General features: G+C 39.3%; 2 protein-coding genes across 2 annotated transcripts in view; one reads left to right on the plus strand and one right to left on the minus strand.

Moving 5' to 3' along the window:
* The window catches only part of C2cd6 (C2 calcium dependent domain containing 6), an 85814-nt gene that overhangs the window by 17108 nt on the left and 47443 nt on the right, over positions 1–21263 (minus strand). Inside the window, exons 15-16 of the mRNA XM_060367837.1 lie at positions 12467–12620; positions 12236–12362 (exon numbers count right to left, since the gene is read on the minus strand). Of these exons, the coding sequence (XP_060223820.1) occupies positions 12236–12362; positions 12467–12620 (281 nt within the window). The remainder of the gene's footprint in view (positions 1–12235; positions 12363–12466; positions 12621–21263) is intronic.
* LOC110557659 (thymosin beta-10) lies at positions 12187–12669 on the plus strand. Its single transcript, XM_060368406.1, has one exon. The coding sequence runs from the start codon at positions 12201–12203 to the stop codon at positions 12411–12413; it is 213 nt and encodes a 70-aa protein (XP_060224389.1). The 5' UTR covers positions 12187–12200; the 3' UTR covers positions 12414–12669.

The following is a 21263-nucleotide window of genomic DNA, read 5'->3' on the forward strand; positions in this document are numbered from 1 at the left end:
GGTTGTTATGAGTATACTCTGTGGGTTTCTGTCTTTACAGAAAGTTGCATTCCTTAGAATGCATACCCATCATTAAACGGGATCTTTTATAAAACTTTAACTTTTCAAGGTGGGCAGGCAGGAGGTGGTTAACCATATACCAAAATCCCCAAATCCCTATGCAGTTTACCTAAGGCCAGCTTCAGTGTCCTCATATGCAGTTAAAAGAGGTAGAGATTCCTACTTGGTGAGCATTAACTAAAACAGTGCTCATTGACAGCTTTAGAAGGTGCCAGTGTTGCAGTAGGATGTCGTTAGGTGTTGGTTTTCAGGGCCTGCGGCACAGTAGGTACTCCCATACATGCACCACGCACCGCGTCAGCCTTTCATCCAGGTAGTTCTTTCTCGCTCGATCCTTATCCCAAGCCACACAATTCCTATTCTGTTTCTAAAATACGTGTTGCTATTAGCTTGATATGCATATAAACAAGAGAAATCCAGAGAGTGAGCTTTAAGTGTCAGTGGGCAAGTGGGATAAGAAAATAGCCTTTACTTTTTCTCTAAGATTTATTTATTTATCTACGCCTGTATGTATGTACCTGCCCCACACTCCTGCCTGGTGTTCAGGGTGATCAGAAGTTGTCAGATCCCCTGGAACTAGATAATGGACAGCTCTGAGCCACCATGTGATGGTCCTGGGAACCCAACTCAGGTCCTCTGCAAGAGCAGAAGGTGCTCGCAACTGCCGAGCCGTTTCTCCAGCTCTGAAAACGGCCTATACCATCTACTAGTTATGCGGCTTACTTACAAAAGTAGCAAGGCACAAACAGTGAGTTGAACTGTAGGGCTTGCTAAAGTTAATGGAGCATTTATATTGCTCTATAAATTTATAAATATAACCCTAGACTATACAGGGAATGCATGCTCCAAAAAATAAATACTGAAGAATATCGGTAAATAGTAATTGGCTCTAAATAACAGAAACGACAATAGTTTTAAGGATATGTCCATCTACTTACAGGCATCCCTCTCAGATATTTTTCTTGTCCTAAATATCTATCAGGTGTTACAAACATACCTGAAAAAGAATGGGGGGGGGAGTCAAATAAATTGCTTGACATTTGTAATTTTTGAGAAGTGGTCTTTACAAATACATCTCCTGGCCACGAATGGAAGCACAGGGACCAAAATGCAGGACTTGGACTCCACAAGATTGCACAAGTCACCATTTAATTGGGCAAGTAATTTTGCCTTTTCAGGCCTTGTTTCCCTGATCTGCCAAAGTTAGGGCCTTTCCTAGAGGAGTGTCTCGCGGTGCAGTGTTTGAAACCTCTAAGGCTGGGCCTGACCCGTGAGAAGCACGAAAGCAATGCGGATGTTATTGATAACCTTGACCATCATTAGTGCCCTCTTCGCTCTAATCCCTAGGTACAGCCACACCCTTGGGTCTTCACCTAGTGACTCTTTGTGTGTGGTAAGAAATAGAAGTTACACATTATCATGCGCTGTACATTCTGCCCATAAAGATTAGTTTATGGTAAATGTTTACGTTAAGTATTTCCACTTTTAACTCTGGCTCTTGGTGGCAGTTCAAAAAGTATTGATTGTAGCTTAATTCTTACACCCCTGGCCACCTTCTGCTAGGAAGGGGTTGCTAAACACGGGGCACGTGATACAAAGCTGTGCTTCATGGCCTGTTTAAAAGATGGCTTTTACACAACCTTCGGAGCCGGGTCCTGCTCCCTGATAGGCATTTGGATAATTCTCCATTGTTACTTTACTATTCATACGCAATTCTAGGCAGACAATCTGCATTCCAGATACCTTTCCTGAATAATTTATATTTCCTTAAAATTCAGTTTGTGATGCTCGAGGAGCATCTTCTGCAGAAACCAGGAAAGTTATAGAGTGGGGGGTGGACTGACCATGAATTTCAGTGACTTCTCCTGCTGCCTACAATGTTTGTGTGCAAATACCAGCACTCAGGAGGTCTCAGGGAAAGGTGCTTAAAAGCAGTCTGACCAGCCTGGCATAGTGGTGCACTCCTTTGATCCCAGTACTCAGGAGGCAGAGGCAAGTTGATTTCTGTGAGTATGAGGACAGCCTGGTCTACATAATGAGTACCAGGATAGCCAGGGCTATGTTGAGAGATCCTGTCTCAAAAAAAAAAAAAAAAAGGGGGTGGGGGGTGGGCTAGTTCCATGCTTCTAATTTATATACAGGTGACAATAATTGAAGGAAATTGACAAGGGTGCCCTGTGAACTTTACTAAATAAAATCTTTTTTTAAAACTTTTATTAATTATACTTTATTCACTTTGTATCCCCCCATAAACCCCTCCCTCCTCCCCTCCTAATCCTACCTTCCCTCCCCCTTCTTCACGAATGGGCCTCCCCAAGTCCACTGATAGGGGAGGTCCCCCTCTCCTTTCTTCTGATCTTAGTCTATCAGATCTCATCAGGAGTGGCTGCATTGTCATCTTCTGTGGCCTGGTAATGGCTGCTCCCCCCTCAGGGGGAGGTGATCAAAGAGCAGGCCAATCAGTTTATGTCAGAGGCAGTCCCTCTTCCCATTACTATGGAACCCACTTGGACACTGAACTGCCATGGGCTACATCTGTGCAGGGGTTCTAGGTTATCTCCATGCATGGTACTTGGTTGGAGTATAAGTCTCTGGAAAGACCCCTGTGTTCAAATATTCTGGTTCTGTTGCTCTCCTTCTGGGGTTCCTGTCCTCTCCAGATCTTAACTATTTCCCACTTCTTTCATAAGATTCCATGCACTCTGCCCAACAGTTGGCCATAAGTCTCAGCATCTGCTTTGATAGTCTGCAGGGCAGAGCCTCTCAGAGGCCCTCTGTGGCAGGTTCCTAACTTGTTTCCTGTTTTCTTCTTCTTCTGATATCCATCCTCTTTGCCTTTCGGGATGGGGATTGAGCATTTTAGTCAGAGTCCTCCCTCTTGATTAGTTTCTTTAGATGTACAGATTTTAGTAAGTTTATCCTATATTAGATGTCTATATGAGTGAGTATATACCGTGTGTGTCTTTCTGCTTCTGGAACAGCTCACTCAGGATGATCCTTTCCAGTTCCCTCCATTTACCTGCAAATTTCATGATTTCAAAAAAAAAATCTTTAATGCTCTATATTTTATTTTATATAATGTAAACACAATATATGTTTGTATATAACTTATTAGGTTAATTATAGAAGATTGGTCTGCATGAACAAGTTGAAATATAGTGAAAGGTATAGCAAAACTACTTCTTGGTTGTTGTTTTGTTAGGTTTTTGGTTTTAGAGACAAGGTCTCTCTGTGTGGCCTTGGCTGTCCCAGAGATTGCTGTGTAGATCATGCTGGCTTGTTGACCAGCATGACCTGGAAATTAAAGAGATCTTCCTGTCTCTGCCTCCTGAGTGCTGGGATCAAAGGTGTGTATGTATTACCATGCCTGATACAACGGCTTTATTTTTAATTTTAATTTTTTGGGGGGTTTTGTTTGTTTGTTTGTTTGTTTGTTTTTGAGACAAACTCTTAATGTAGGCCAAGGCTGGTCTCCAACTGACATCATAGCAGAGGACAGTCTTGAACCGTGTCCTCCTCACCTACGTGTACCTGTACAACCACATCCAGCTATTAAAAACACTTTTTTGAGTAGGGTTGTTGTTGTTTTGAGACAAGTTTTCATGTAACCCAGGCTGGCCTCAAACTTGCAATGTAACAAAGCTGACCTCTGATTCTCCTGCCTCTACCTCCCAAGTGCTGTGATTACAAGCGTGTGTCACTACGCCCATTTTCTGCTGTGCTGAGGACTGAATGCAGGGTTCTGAACTCAGGGATCTTAATGACTTAAGATCCTGAATGCTCAATAAGGCTTCTATCAACTGACTGCGTCCCCAGCCTCACTGACCGCGCCTGGATACAGAAGTGTCAGCTTCATAGGGTTTTATGAGGTAAGACAGATACGTGAAGTGTCTCCAGAGTTCTGAAACTGACCAAGTCAGTTTATGGCAACAGAAAATGTCTTAGTAGATAGCTTCAGGCTTTGATTGTTTCAGGCAGAATTTCACTCGGTAGCCTAGGCTAGCCTGAAACTCACCATGTAACCAAGACTGGACTCGTAATTCTCTTACTTTTGCTATCTACCTAGGATTATGGGCTTATGTCACCATCTATAATCCACTGCTTCATTTTAAAAGTGGGAAAACTGAGGGGATGGGGCTGTAGCTCAGGAATAGATAGGCTTAGCATATTGGAGGCCCTGGACTAGCTCTTGCTAGTCCACGTGCATGGAAAGTTGAAGCATTTACAAAACAATGATTTAAGATCCCAGCCACCACAGCAAAGCTGAGATAGGATCTACTTCATAACCCCATTTTATACAAAAGAATAATTTCCTATTTCTGACACAGTTGAAAATAATGGGATATGAAATCTGCTTTCTCTAGTTTACTCCCTAAGTTCTTCTGTGGTTAGGAGAATCCAAAATGGAGGTTTTTCAAGGTAGCCATCAGTTTTGAGGTCCTAGAACAGAATACTCAAGGCTCGATAAATTAAAAGGAACAGAAATCTATTTCTTAGTTTTAGAAGCTGAGAGCTCCAAGATCAAAGGACCAGGATCTGGTTAGGGCCTTCTTGCTGCATCACTTCATGGCAGGAAGCAGAAGGACAAAAGAAGAAAATAAAGAGGGACAAAAGGGAGCCAAGATCCCTCTATTGCAATAAAGCTCATTCATCCTATTTGCATGACAGAAAAAAAGCTCTGTTAGGGCCCATCTCCCAGCACTTCTATCTTGGGAATAATGTTTCCAAGACATGCTTTTTTTTTTTTTTTTTTTTTTGTGAAACATGTTAAGTACATAGCATTATGCTCCTGACCCTCAAAATTCAGGCATTTCTCACATGGAAAATACATTGATTCTACACAGTTAGCCCCAACGTCTTAACTTCTTTTGGCCAGCAACCCCAAAGTCTAAGTCCAAGTTCTTGTCTAAATCAGACTTGGGTGAGACTTAAGACATAATTCATTCTAAGGCAAATTTCCCTCCAACTGTAAGCCTGTGAAACAAGTTAGCTTCTAAAATAAAATGATGGCCCAAGAACGCGATCATGAGTCTCCAGGAACCCTAAATCCCAAGAAGAAAAACAGCATCAAATACTAGGGCTCCAGAAGAGGCTTCTTTGACTTCATGTCCCATTCTCTGGGTACTCTAGAGGGAGGGTTGGGACCCCATGGCCTATCTTCAGCCTATCATCAGAATTTCTAGTTTCATGCCTTCACTTCTTCTGTTCTGATCTTTCGTGCTGGTTTCTTTTTGTGTGTTTGTTTTTGTTTTGTTTTAGTTCTACTGTGCATCATTGCAGTATTGCTGCCACCAAGACAATTCCCTACCTGGATCTCCCTCCCCAGCTATCTCGCCAACTGTGTGTGCCTTCACCGTTAGCACCATGCGGCTTCTACCAGAGTGTTACTTTGGCCTCCTGATGTAGTGGCATGGACCATGAATGACTCAGGATGGTTGAGTCATTCATGACTAGAGTGACTGAGAAGCATTGTGCCAGATAGCAGGAAGCAGGTATTTGTGGTGTCACAAGGAAGCAAATGCTGAGATCTTGCAAATGCCTCTCTGAAAACCTTGCTGTTGAGGTCCTGTTTGCCTTGAAACTCTCTAGAATGCCTTTGGAGTTCTCATCCCATCACCTTGAGGAAGAGAAGGAATTCCTTTATGTTCGGTATAATCTATTTTGCTCACCAAAAGTGCCTTTTCATTCTTGACATGATCAGATTATAAATGTCCCAAATCTTGCCAATCTGCTTCCCTTTTGACTGTAAGTTATTCAAATCATTTGTCTTCTTTAGCATTTTTCTGTATTCTGTTGAAAGCAGCCATGCAGCAACTTCAGTATTTTGCCTAGAAATCTGTAAGATATCCTGTAGGATGCAGCACAGGTGTTCTCTTCGGTTTGATTCATGACTGTTGTCTCTTCTGCAGTCACTGTATGGCTCTGACTGCTCCAGTTGTTAGGCAATGCCCATGCACCACTGTGACACACATGGTGTTGGCTACCTTGATTTGTGGGGAATCTCCTGTTTCCTACAACCGAGCATAATTCCTCAAGGGGCGTCCGGAACTCTGATTCACCAGGATTATATGATCTTATTTTTCTGTGTTTATGCTGAATTACGTGTTAAATATTTTTATCATTGCCTTTGGTTTGCAGATCTGTTGACTATGTTTTATAATATAGCTTCTTGAAATGTGTTCACAGGAAGGTCTATAGGGTAGACTAAAACTTTTGGGGCAGACAGATCTAATAAGTGACTTTCTAGTTACATTAGAATACGTGTTCAATGAAAACAGTCTGGGACTCCAACGTTTTGTTGTTTTGTTTTTGAGACAGTTCTTCTGTGTAGCCCTGGCTGTCTAGGAACTCTCTCTGTAGAACAGGCTGGCCTCAAACTCAGAGAGTCTCCTGCCTCTGCCTCCTGGATTCTGGGATTACAGGAATGTGTTCTTATAGTAAGGAGAAAATAGTATAATTTATTATACTATTGGAATAGTATAGAAATTGGAATAATCACTATTTTATGAGAATTAGTGTTCCAAACTTCAATGACCCAATATTTGAAAATTATAACAATTTATAAATAATACCTTACCTGAAATATAAGGCTTTTCCTTTCTATACCTAACCTAAAGTAAAAATGAACAGAGAAAGTGGATAGAAAAACAATTATATATCAATATAATTTAAAAAAAAACAGAATTCAATAATCAATTAAATTTGTTAACATTTGGCTCTATGTTGTATTAAAATGATTTAATCAGTGCAGTTAGGGGTTGTGATATACATACTGTACTGAAGCACTATGGAAATAGGCTGCTAAGTAGCATGCCTAACATTATAAGAAGATAAATGATGTTGCATCTATTATTACACATTTTTATTTTTCCAAGTCTCAGGAAACAAAAATAGTAAGTTAAAATAATAAATAGAAACAAACCAAATAGAAAAGAAAATGTTTATCAGAAAAATACTTACTTAAAGAATTGGTTCCTCCACTGAAATGAAGCAGTCAAACTCTGATGGATCAACTATTTTAGAATTCTAGAATATAGCCCAAAACTTACAGCAAATAAAGGACTGCTTAGAGAGGGAGGGCTTCGGGCTGGCGAGATGACTCAGCTGGTAAGAGCACTGTCTGTTCTTCCAGAGGTCCTGAGTTCAATTCCTACCAACCACATGGTAGATCAAACCGCCTATATCTGAGATCTGATGCCCTCCTCTGGCATGCAGGTATATGTGCAGATATGGTACTCATAAAGAAAATAGATACATAAAATCCTAAAAAATTTAAGGAGAGAGGGAGGGCTTCTTTTTTTTTTAATTTCAGGAAATCTTGACTACAAAATTAATTCAAAATAGGAGGTCTTTGCAAAATTACTTTTGATTAGTCAGTAGACATATCCTTCAACAGTCAACAAGAGCAGCCTTGAAGGAAGAGGAGACTGATTCCTAGAGTTAACACAGTATATTTAAATGCCCGTTTTTAAGCAAAAAAATTTACAAGGTATGTATGAAATATGGCCCACTCAAGAAAAAGTGAGTAAACAGATAAACTAATAAATCACAAAGAAATGTAAACTATAACCTATAAGAAAAAACAAGCAGCTGTGAGGGAGCCAGGCTTTGAACGTAGTAGGTATGTACTTTAGGGTAGCTTTTCTAAAGATGCCCAGAAATCTCAAGAGAACCAGGGACTCAGAGAAAGCAGCAAAGAGACACCACCACATTCCAGGGAAGCCTGGGGCCAGGGAACCCATAGTCATCTTAGAAAGAAAATAAATATTGACCAGTATTATGCTACTTTTATTTTTATGTTGGTATAATATTCTTGTGGAACGTATATAATTTACCCTTGTTCAAATGCTGATTTCTCTCCCCCACTATCTGGTTTCAATCCAGACATTGCATTGCATTGTGATGCTTACTCTAAGCATCACCTCTCAAGTTTGTGTAAACATGCCACCATTTCTTCTCTGTATTGTCAATAAAACAACCAGCCACAATGATGAGCAATGGAGAGAATAGGGTGGGACATCCTGGTCCAAAGGGGAGGGGAAGGAAGCAAGTAGGAGAAGGAGGGGCAGAAATCGGCACGACAGGATTTGGAACCATGAGGGGGGATGAACCAGACCTAAGATATGACTAAAAGCAAGTATAATGTGGGAAATCAGAAAGGCAGGAAATTATACAGGCTTGGAGAGGTTTAGGATGGAGTAACTATTGCCCAACATTGTGCTCTAGGTTAATTAAAATAACCTTAATCTCTGTGTGATGATTTGGGTTTAAGAACAACCACTATTTAACTAAAAGATAAATCAAATCACCCACAACAAATGGCACCCAACTAATCTAAGAATCCACACCCTTTAAATCATACTTTAACATAATTTGGTGGGGGAGGGGGAATAAGCTCCCAGTGATACAACCCAACAGGCCCAGGAGCAAAAGACAACCTACCGTGGGCAGACCTGAGACTTAACATAACAAAACTGGCTGCTGCTACAGTCTAACAGGAGGGATCCACAAGCATGGCTTCCTTATACTGTGGCTGGCTCAACTGGCTTAGCTCAGCAGATATGGCTGAAAAGAAAGGAACTGGAGGCAGACAGACCTCTAGACAGAGTTTCGCCTAAAACTGTATCTAAAATAAAAATGCCATGGCAGAGGGTGTATTAATCCCTTTTGGCTTCATTTGGGCTGTCATAGTCATGGATCTGGTTGCAATATGTTTAATGGTAATGCCTTCCCCAAGAGTTCAAGGAGAAAATGGGGAAAAAGCCAAGGAATGGAATACTAAGTCACAGACAATAGAAAGGGCACTCTTCCTAATAAAAATTAGGTTAATAGCAGCTAAAATTCAAAGCTCTCTAGCTGCAAGATACTTGTCAGCCCTTTCTGGTAAGGGTCCGCCAATTCACTGTAACAACTAATTTCCAAAATATAACCAACTGGGCTTTGCTTGTTACAACCTAAATTGGCACAATTGACCCAAAATTTAAAATTTTCTTGTCTCTTTACTTGATTTTCATTTAAAGGCTTTGAGTTACAATGATATGGATTTGAGAAGAAATATTTGAACAAGTTGGTGAAGGCACCTGCCTTTAATCCCAACACAAAGTAAAACAAACAAATTAAACAAAAACAGACAGATCTCTGAGTTCCAGATCACCCTAATTTACACAATAAAAGCCAAGATGGCAACTCCTGCTGTTTAGCCACTTTCAGAGATAGTCTAAGATTCAAAGTGACAAAAGTTTCCTTAAGGTTAAAATATAAATTCTTTTTTCTTAATAATAGATGTTATGTCCTTACTGATCTAAAGGTTGAATTCACATCAATTTTAGGTTTATGTATGAGAGATAATATCACACTGCTCTAAAAAGGCCAGCCAATCCCCAAAACTGGTACTTCCACAGAACTGGTACAAAAGGGTATTTTGGCTTAAGAAATATGTTCTGTTGGTCAATGTAAGGGCTCAAAATTAGGCCAGGAGACAAACATGCAAACTGTATGCCTCCCATGTAAAAAACTTTTAAATGCTAACTAAATTAAGGTGCCATATTGCTCTGGAAACTGGCTTATCCTTTCGAATATGAGACGTTTTCATGGGGGACAAATGTTGGTCATGCTTGAGGCAAAAAAGACACAGGAGGCTTACAGGTGGCAAAGTACATGCCAGCCTAGTTAAGTTCTAAAAACTAAAAAATTATAATTCTTACCTTAAAAAGGATGAACTGTCCATCCCATATTTTAAAAAAGGGCAAGCCAAAGATAGCCAAAACAAATGTAAAAACCCAGGTACAAGATGTCTATGATATGTTTAAATGTTAAAGGTAAAAGAGAGTTTACATAAAGTTTGGCTATAAAAGCATAACTGCCCATTCTGTATAAAAAAGGGGATAAGACAAAAATAGCTACAACAAATATAAAAACATAGGCCTAAACCTCCAAACGGGTAGAAGATGCTTAGGGTATGCTTAAACTCTAAATTTAAAAGGGGATTATACAAAGTTTACTTAAAACATGCCTTTTCTATTGCTCAAGGCAACCAGCTTGTTCCTCTAATGGGAGGCCTTCTCTTCAGAGATAGGTAGCAGCTTGGCCTAATACAACAGGCGCCAAAGAGCCCAAAAAGATATTTTGATCTATACAAACTTGTTTTGATTTCAACATGATAATGATTGTATGTTCAATAATAATGGTAACTTATGTTGCTGATCTCCTTACATGGGAACAGCTCTAAAACTGACTGAGACATAAAAAGTGTCTCTAGCCAGAACTCCAACAATACATGGCCAATAAATCCTTGGCTATCATAGCCTCAAAAATTTTTATGCCATTCTTTTAATTGGCATAGATCAAATTGGTTTACAGTTTAGTTTCATTCTGAACATCTCATACATTTATAATTTTAAAACTGTATAATGCATATGAGAAATTATATGTTTGCAGAACAAAAGGACTGGACACTAGAGACGCTGGATCAAAACTGACAAAAATCGTCCTTCCAGCATGCTGAGACATTAACATATCTGTTCCAGCATTTTGCATGTTCCAGCATTCTCCTTGTTCTTGCCTCAACTGCTTCAATTGCTGTTTCTCATCAAAGCCTGCTCCAAGAGAGCTTTGAAGAAAGCGACTAATTTCAATTGGTCCAGCATTTTAGAATGTTTCAAACAGGACTTCTCTTAAGCCTAAAATTTCTCAACATTCAAAGACTGGACCACAAATGTTAATGCTTGCTTAATTAACCATTTTTCCCAATTTCCTTTGGGCTCCCTAACAGGATTTCTGCATGTCCAAAATGTCAGCTAGAAGAAATTCATGAGAATAATGTCCAGTTTCCTTTAAAGGGGGTTGGGTAGTTTTTGGTTGTTTTCTGTAGCAATGAATGTTCATTGTCATTGGAGATGGTTATAAATTATTAATGGTCTTATTCAGAGAGAAAACAAAGTTAGACTCAATGATTTCTCTCTTTTCCTTTTTCTCTTCTCAATCTTTCTTAGATAAGGAGAAAAGGGGTTAAAAAGAAAGAAAGGAGAATACAGGGATATCTTATAGGAATAATAAGACAAAATCTAGATTATTGAATCTACTCAACTTACAGTTTTATTTGTTATTCTCAAATAAGGTTAATTTTAACCCTGGTATAGGATTTTGAATATTGATGCAAAAAATAAGTATTTTTAATATATTGGTAAATTTTACTATATTGGTACAAATTCAAGGTTACTTCCAATATTTTTAAACTGCTATTACAAACTGTTTAGGGTATCAGGTAATAGTTAATTGTTAGTTAAACTCATAGTCATGTCAGACACTAGTCTAATTTATCATAGAAGTATTCATCCTAGATTTAACAGATAGATATGATTTTGTAGACAGGTCAATTACATAAAGATAGGTCAGTCTTCAGAAACTTCAGAGACCCTACAGAATATGACATTTAAAATTGTCTTTCTTATGGGCTGGAGAGATGGCTCAGAGGTTAAGAGCACTGGCTGCTCTTCCAGAGGTCCTGAGTTCAACTCCCAGCAACCACATGGTAGCTCACAACCATAAAGAGATCTGGTGCCCTCTTCTGGCATGTGGATGTACATGCAGATAGAACACTGTATACATAATAAATAAAATATTTTTTAAATGTCTTTATTATTTTAAAGATTCTTTGACAATGAGGTAGTTCATCCCCTGGCAACACCCCACCTACCTCAAAGAAGATAATGAGCATCAAAGAACCTCCATATGGAGATGGCTTCAAATGTGGCAAAGGAGCCACCTGGTCAAAAAAATGCCCTTGTTTCATGACAGACAGAATTCTGCACCCCCAAAAAAAGGGCAAGGTCAAATGAAGGACAATTGAATGCCAAACTCTGCCAAGACAGGGTAAGCAAATCCTAAATAGTTCCTGCTTCACATTTATGTCTGTCAAATGTTCTGAGTCAGAAGACTGAAGATGATGCTCCAACGTTATAGAGAGTTTTGGGTGACTGTTCGGGTAGCAAACTGTCTCTTAAGTTTTTGGTTTTTGGAAGCAGCTAACATGAACTTCCTATTTACTCTAATAACTAATTGTATTCCTTCTCAAGTCTCTGATGGAGTTGAAGACCAAATAGTTACTGTTCCACAATTAAGCTTGCTTAAAATTTAAGAAAATGGTCTCTTGCTGCAGCGACGCGAGTGGGAGCACCTGGAGCGCGAGCTCGGAACGAGACTCTACGGGTTGTAGGAAAATGGCAGACAAGCCGGACATGGGGGAAATCGCCAGCTTTGATAAGGCCAAGCTGAAGAAAACTGAGACGCAGGAGAAGAACACCCTGCCGACCAAAGAGACCATCGAACAGGAAAAGAGGAGCGAAATTTCCTAAGAGCCTAGGAAGATTTCCCCTACCCCACCCCGTCATCTCCGAGATCCCCTCACGATGTGGAGAAAGAGCCACCTGCAAGATGGACGCGAGCCACAAGCTGCACTGTGAACCCGGGCACTCCGCGCCGATGCCACCGGCCCGCGGGTCTCCGCAGCAGGACCCCCCCACTAATCGGACTGCCAAATTTCACCGGTTTGCCCTGGGATACTATAGAAAATTATTTGTATGATTGATGAAAATAAAACACCTCGTGGCATGGTAAAAAAAAAAAAAAAAAAAAATTTAAGAAAATGTTTTCATATAGGTAATATCAATAAGGATAAAAGTTAATTTAGGTATAGAACTCTAAAGTTGTTAAGATAGGATACATAAAAAATACTTTCTCTTAAGTTGCTAAATACACATGAACTGGACATTGCACATGTAAATTTTACCTAATAGTTTTCATAATTTTATAATTTTTATTGTATTGAAAGAAAAGAAGCCTTTTTTGGACTTAAAGGGGGAAATGTTGGTATAATATTCTTGTAGAATGTATATACTTTACCCTTGTTCATTCAAATGCTGATTTCTCTACCCCCTCTATCTGGTTTCAATCCAGACATTGCATTGTGATGCTTACTCTAAGCATCACTTGTCTCAAGTTTGTGTTAACATTCCACCATTTGTTCTCTGTGTTGTCAATAAAACAACCAGCCAGTACGGAGAAATGGGGAGAATAGGGTAGGACATATCATGGTCTGGAGGGGAGGGGATGGAAGCAAGTAGGAGAAGGAGGAGCAGAAATCGGCAGGACAGGACTTGGAACCATGAGGAGGGATGAACCGGACTTAAGACTAAAAGCAAGTATAATGTGGGAGAAAATATGATTGGTAGGAAACTATGCAGGCTTGGAGGGTTAGGATGGAGTAACTATTGCCCAAATTGTTCTCTAGGTTAATTAAAATAATCCTAGTCTATGTGTGGTGATTTGGATATATAACAGGTTTGGGAATAACTGCTGCTTAACTAAAAAATATATCAATAGTAAATAATAATAACCCACAACATTCTTATTTTTATATTTTTAATTTTTTGCTAGCTTAAATTGGTTTTATTGAGTTCTCTCTTGCTATTTCTTAGGCCTTTATTACATATGCTTTTCCTCTCGTTCACATTTTGCTTTGCCTTTTTCTTTTTCCCCACCTCATTCTACTTGAAATGTAAAATAAATAAATAAATAAAGCTATGCATGTTGTCCCTGCATGTTTCTGTGCATCATGTTCGGGCAGTTCCCACAGAGGCCAGAAGAGGGCATTACATTTCCCGAAACTTGAGTTGTAGAATGTTGTGAGCTGTTAAGTGTCAGTGCTGGGAATTGAACCCCGGGTCTTCTAGAAGTATTCTTAATTACTCAGCCATCTCCCCCGTCTTCATTCTCTTTTTATTTCCTAGCTATGAATACTGTCAACTTTAATAATCTTTAAAATCCTGGCTTACCATATGAGTGTCCTTGTTTGTTTATATGCACACCTCTGGGAGGTTGTAAGTAAAGTACCCAGTACCTATTTTACTGCATTTCTTTGTTCTCATTATGGCTGACTGCTTCCTCTCTTCTACATGGGACAGGAAGCGTCCGTGCAAGAGAAGACTGCCACTAAGAAAATATAGTACAAACAACAACAACAAAAGGGCAAAGGAAAATGACATATACATTGCCACAGATGCACAAACAATGAAGAAAAATGCACAAAAAGAAAATGTTTTGAAAAGCAAGCTCATAATTCTTCAATAACTGCAACCAATAATAGTTGTTGAAACACTGAACAAATAATTTTTAAAAATCTATTTTTTTTAAATGACTAATTACTTCAAAGAAGATGAAAACAGATGAATGAAGTAAGGAAGTCCATTCAGGACCTGGATACAGAAGTCAGCAAGACAGAAATTTAACAACCTGGAAAAAAGTTAAGCAAAGAAATTTAAATTCTGAGATGGAAAACAAAGTCAAAACAGAAATACTAGAAATGAAGAAACTTCAATAAGTGAAACTCAGTTCTGAGTTTGGTGAGAGTGATCTCTCCAATGGACAAGTCAGCAGCGGAAAGAAATCCCATGTTGTCATTCTACCTGTTCTGGAAGAGAGTGGCCAAACACCCAGAGAGAGACAGAGTGTCCTGCTAAAATCGGAATTAACCTGAGGACCTGACATCAGGGAACAGTCACAAATCAAGGAGCCTTAATTTGGCTTGTTCTTAGCCTTGGGCTGATTAAAGCTCAGGGAAACAATGCAAGTTGTGGAGAGTGGGAGGGTTCCGAGTCAAAGGCTTTAGACTGCAGGAGGCTTAGCTCAGACAGAGAAGTGCATAGGGAAATATAGCCCCTCCCTCTCTGGCTAGGAGAGATATTATCAACCAAGGATGCAGATAACTCTGGTTTTGACAGTTTGGAGCCAGAGGCCCGTGGTGGGATAACTCTGCACCAGCTTACCTGCTATTCACGGCTGTAGAGCCCAAGGTCTGAGGTTCCAGGCACGTACTTGATGTCCACAGCTGCGTCCACAAGGCAAGTACTGATACTACAGTCTTGACCGTAAGACAGCCTCGGCCTTTACTAATCTCATGCTGTGGCTGCTTCCCGGACTCCCAGTGCACGTGGGAGACATTTGCCAGTTAAAGCATTAGCCACCCCAGGAATTATTATCTGGAGAGTCTTGGGAGGGTCAGAGAGTCTGCCTAGCCCACAGACAGCAAAACTACGTGTGTCTGCAGAGGCCCCCAATACACAAAGGAAATCTGTCACGGTGAAGACAGTTGTGGTGAACATCAGATACTTAGCCAGCACATACTCAGCAAAGGCATAAACTATAGAAAAAAACCATGTCAGTAGTCCAGAAGTGCAGCTGAGACCCAGCCAAGCAGCATCTGTGTGATAGGCAATCTCCAAATTTTGAGATCACAGAAAACCATTCTAATAACATATCTTTTTTTTTCTCTGATATTTTTTGTTATTTGTGGGGTTTTGTTTTGTCTTGTTTTTGTTGTTATTGTTTTGAAACAGGTCTAACTATATAGCATTGGCTGGCCTGCTACTTACTATGTAGCCCAGGCTGGCCTTGAACTCAGAGAGATCCGCCTGCCTTTGCCCCCAGTGCTGGCATTAAAGGTTGCACTACCATTCCTAGCCCTTTCCTGACACTTTTGATCCCTCCCACTTTTCTTCTTCTGCTGCCTTCTTAGCTATATTTTACTCGCAGGGTTTTTGGTTTGTTTGTTTTTTGTTTTTTGCCTCATGTTTCTCCCCCCCTCTACATTTAATATTATTTTTGTTTTATCTTACTGATTCTTTAACACCCTGATATTTTTGTATTAATTCCTGTATTATATTCACCTAATTTTGCTTCTGAATGCATTATTGGAAAATATTTTTTAAAAAATCTTAAATCCTTTGTTCTTTGTTCCATATAATTCTCCATCTTTCTCCTTTTCTTTCATTTTGCTTTTTGTCCTCTCTCCTTCTTTTATCTTATTTATATACAGTTTATATACTTACCGTAATTTTGAACTTGACAACATCATCTATAGTAGTTTGCCATTTTCCTTTCTTTCTTTCTTTCTTTCTTTCTTTCTTTCTTTCTTTCTTTCTTTCTTTTCTTTTTCTTTCTTCCTTCCTTTCTTTTTCTTTCTTTCTTTCTTTTTTTCTTTCTTTCTTTCTTCCTTCTCTTTCTTTCTTTCTTTCTTTCTTTCTTTCTTTTCTTTCTTTCTTTTTCTTTCTGAGACAGGGTTTCTCTGTGTATCTCTGGCTGTCCTGGAGTGCTTTGTAGACCAGGCTGGCCTCGAAATCTCAGAGATGGCTCGCCTCTGCCTCCTGAGTGCTGGGATTAAAGGCATGCATCATCATGCCAGCATTTTGCCATTTTCAGTTCTATGCTTGTTGGTGCTTTACGAAGGGATTTCATCAATTTTAAGTGCATTTCTAGATCTTGAATGGTTTGCTGTTATTGCTGTTGAGTCTATTCATTTTCTCCTCCCTGAGTCACAGTAATGCAAATGAACAGATTGCCAATTACACAGATGCTTGTTGGTTGGGGCTAAGCTGAATCTCTGGACTCTACATGGGTAGGCTGCTCAATAAAAAGATGCCTAAATAATAAAACCAGAAGAGATATCTAAACTACAGATAGACAAATTGTAACACAGAAACACACATAATAAATGAAAAAGACGTCAGCATAATAGTCCCAAAAGGTCAAAACTCAACAACTACTGAACTAAAAGAAATACTTAAAGATGTAAATTTCAGGTGAAGATTTCAAAATTTGCTGGTAAAAAAAAAAAAAAAAAAAAAAGATCAATTATCTTTCTAAAAGCAGACACAGACAAGCAGATGATTCAGCTCAGTACTTGGAGAGCAAAGTCCGCAATATAGAGGGAAAAGTAAATAGAGTGGGTGAGAAAATCAGTAACATGCATGAAAAAAATCAGCAACATGAAAGAACTCAGCAAGTAAACTGAGACTTTGGAGGGAAATAAAATGATGGAGATGAAAAACTCAACGACTGAAAATACAGTGGAGAGCATTAACCAAGGAGAAGAATGTCAGGGACAAAGGGCAAGGTAGGTGAATGTTACATTCAGATATCAAAAAGGGAAAAGCCATGAAACCAACCAAAATGTCCAACAATCCCGGAATCCAACTAAGAGTGCAAAGGTAAAAATCTACAGGATAAGCAAAGGATAAAACAAAACAAAATAAAACCTAGGTGTTAATGAAATCATAACAGAAAATTTTAAAAATCCAAGAATCCAAGACAGAAATATACATCCAAACACAAGATCCATTTAATAAGTCAGTAGACATGACTGAGAAGAACCTTTCCATAATATCTTATAGTGAAAATGTAAACTATACAAAGCGAGGAAATAATATTAAAAACTGAAAGGGAAAAACAACAATGCAGCTGTAGAGGCAAACAACATAGCAATATTGTATCTTATCAGCAACCTTAAAAGCTGGAACACATAGCATGATGTCTTTCTTTCTTTCTTTCTTTCTTTCTTTCTTTCTTTCTTTCTTTCTTTCTTTCTTTCTTTCTTTTTTTTTTTTTTTTTTTATTTTTCAAGACAAGGTTTCTCTGTGTACTCTTGGTTGTCCTGGACTTACTTTGTAGACCAGGCTGGCCAACTAAGAGTACTCTATCTAGCAAAGCTATCTCTTAAAAACAAAAGAAAACAAAACCAAAAACCTAAAATATCCATCTCATACTTGTTCTCCTGATTCTAAATGTTCTCACCAGTGTATTATGCTTCCATGTAAGGATTTTCACATAAAACTGTGGTTTCTGTAAGATTATGTTTCTCAGCTTTCCATTATTTCAATAAAAGACCCAAGGTGACCAAATGCAAAACAAAACAAAAACTAATGGAGATATATTGTCATTTCAAAACAAGTGCAATAGCTGGCTGTGGAGCTGATACCTCAGAAGGAGCACCACTCGTGCCGGGGGAAGAATCCTGCACAGGAAAGAACAAGCTTCACCAGGGAAATAAAGCAGAGCTAGAAAGAATCCATCACGTCCAACAGAGTGACCTGGAGAAAGCAAAGAACACATAATCCCAACAAAACAAAACAGCCCACAAAATGACAGACATTAAGAAACATCTCACAATGATGACCATCTATGCAAACTTAAAGTCACCAGTAAAGAGTCTCAGGCTGGCTGATGAGGTAAAAACTTAGATTCAACTATCTCTTGTGTCCAAGGGACACACCTCATCAGTAAAGATACAGATTATGAATCAATAGAAGTGGCTCCCTCTGGTCCTCCATTGTAATTCCCTTTTCTCATGCCTAGCCCAGTAGCAGACCACTTTTAAAGGGCTTGTCCCTCGGCTCTGCCTTGATTCCCTGGGGGCTCACCCCACCTTGCCGTGGAATCAGCTCCCCAGCGCCCATCTTTGTATCAGCTGCACACATTCTTTACCTGGGAACCCAGTGGCCACGCCAGCCTGGGAAGCAGGTAGGCTGTCTTCACTCTTCTTTCTGTCCTGCACTGCAATTTCTGCAGTCTCGTCCCAGCCCGAGAACATCTGCCTCCATTCCCTGCAGACTCAGCCTACCCTTGTGGTGGTCCTACCTTCCCTCCTCTCAGCACCCCCTCCTAATCTATCACCCTTCCTTTGTGTGAACCCCACCTCACACCTAAAAACACTGTCTACCAGAGACTTCCACTGGCCACACCCAGGAGGGCCTCACGTAAGCGGATTATACTGTCTTTCCTGTCCTCAACTTCAATCTCTCCAATAAACAACCCAATAAACAACCTGCTTACATGTGCCCTTCCTCCCACCTCAGCTTCACTCACTGAAGACTCTTGTTACAGACCCAGGATCCCCTAGCCCTTTCCTCCCTGTTTCTCCAGATAACTCTTTGCCTTACTTGCAGGATCCCCTCTTACCACCACACCTCCAAACTCCTGTGGACCCCACTTCTAGATATGAACAGAATCTCCTTAAATCTTTCCTGAAGCCGCTCCCAGCTTTCCTGCTAGCCAGCTCTGTTACTCTCTGTCACCATTGACCTGCAGAAGCGCTCCCCACCAGGCAACACACAGTCTCCACATTTCCCTAAGATCTAGAGAAGGCAACAGAAACAAGGACTGGAACACCCACACAGCAAAGACAAGGTCAGATAAAAAAAAACCTAAGATCACAATGATCCTAATCCCAAATGCCTTGACACCAGCACAAAAACACCCATTATCAGTCAAGACATGTCTTTCTTTACCAGAATCCAGCAACCCCATTTCAGTAGACCCTGAGAAATGCAATATAGCTGAAGCACAAAACAAGGACTTTAAAATAACTATTTTGAATATGTTCAAAGACTTTAAAAGAGGATATGTGTAAACCCCTTAATGAAATCTGTAAAAATGCAAACAGTGGAATGAAATGATGAAAGAGTTCAAGGCATGAAAATAGAAATAGAATCACACACACACACACACACACACACACACACACACAAAAAAAAAAAAAAAAAAAAAAAAAAAAAAAAAAAAAGAAACCCAAAACTGAGATTAAAAACTGGATGAAAAGTTGGGGAACTCAAATAAAAACCTCACAGGTAAATCTCAACAATAGTACAAGACATGGAAGAGAAAATCTCAGGCATTGAAGACAAGGTAAAAGAAGTGGCTATCATTAGTGTTCTATTCAAGAAGTTGTCTCCTGTGCCAATGAGTTCAAGGCTCTTCCCCACTTTTTCTTCTAGCAGATTTAGTGTATCTGGTTTTATGTTGAGGTCTTTGATCCATTTGGACTTCAGTTTTATGCAAGGTGATAAGTATAGATCTTTTTGCATTTTTCTACATGTAGATATTCAGTTAGACCAGCACCATTTGTTGAGGATGCTATCTTTTTTCCATTGTATGGTTTTGGCATCTTTGTCAAAAATCAGGTGTCCATAAGTGTGTGGGTTTATTTCTGGGTCCTCTGTTTGGTTCCATTGATCCACCATTCTGTTTCTATGCCAGTACCATGCAGTTTTTATTACTTTTCCTCCATAGTACAGCTTGAGATCAGGGATGGAGATACCTCCAGGAGATCTTTTATTTAGAGGATAGTTTTAGGGATTCTGGGTTTCCTGTTATTCCATGTGAAGTTGATAATTTTTCTTTCAAGGTCTTTAAAGAATTGTTTTGGTGATTTGATAGGAATTGCATTGAATCTGTAGATTGCTTTTGTCAGGATGGCCATTTTCAATATGTTAATCCTACCAATCCATGAGTATGAGGGATCTTTCCATCTTCTGATACCTTCTTCTATTTCTTTCTTCAGAGACTTGAAGTTTTTTCAAACAGATCTTTCACTTGCTTGATTAGAGTTGTATCAAGATACTTTATGTCTTTTGTGACTATTGTGAAGGGTGTTGTTTTCCTAATTTCTTTCTCAGCTCATTTGTCTTTTGTATACAGGAGGGCTACTTTTTTTTTTTTTTTTTTTTGAGTTAATTTTGTATCCAGCTACTTTGCAATGAATCTGTAAATGGCTTTTGGCAGGATGGCCATTTGTACTATGTTAATCCTACCGATCCACAATATCAACAGTAGCAGCTTTTTAAATTTATGGAAACTGAACAATTCAGTAGAGAATGAATAACGAGTCAAGCCAGAAATTAAGAAAAACTTCTTAAAAAGTTTCTTCTTAAGAAGAAAAAAATATTTAAAATTGAATGAAAATGAAAACCCAACATAATAAACCTGTGAACACAATGAAAGTTGGTCTAGGAGGCAAGTTCATAACGCTAAGTGCCTATATAAAAATTGATAAGAGCTCATATTAACAACTTATACACAGCATGGTATTGGCATCAAACAATTCCATTAACAAGTGGAATTAGATTGAAGTCCCAGACATAAGTTCACATAGCCATGGACATCTGCTATTTGAGAAAGAAGCTGGAAATACACACTGAAGAAGAAGACAGCATCTTCAGCAAGTGCTGCTGGTCGAACTGGATGGCTACATGTAGAAAAATACAAATAGATCCATATTTATCATCCTCTGAAAAAACTCAACTCCAAATTGATCAAAGTTCAGCATAAGGACAGACAAGCTAAATCTCATTGAGAAAAGTGGGGAGCAGTTTTGAATTCATTGGTACAGACTTTCAGAACAGAACACCAATAGCACAGGCACCAAAAGCAGCAAGTGGGACCCCCGAAAACTGAAACGAGTCTGTATTCCATTCAGACAAAGCAGCAGTCTATTGAACGGGGAAGAATCTGTACCAGTCACACAGCTGATAAAGAGTAATACCTGAAATACGTAAAGAATTAAAAAAAACTCCTGACTATCAAGGAAACATGTA

Source organism: Meriones unguiculatus, chromosome 15, assembly GCF_030254825.1.
Source record: "Meriones unguiculatus strain TT.TT164.6M chromosome 15, Bangor_MerUng_6.1, whole genome shotgun sequence".
Taxonomy (NCBI): domain Eukaryota; kingdom Metazoa; phylum Chordata; class Mammalia; order Rodentia; family Muridae; genus Meriones; species Meriones unguiculatus.

Bases quoted from the DNA above. Each gene is read 5' to 3' on its own strand.
- LOC110557659 (XM_060368406.1), top strand. From the start codon at position 12,201: ATGGTCTCTTGCTGCAGCGACGCGAGTGGGAGCACCTGGAGCGCGAGC.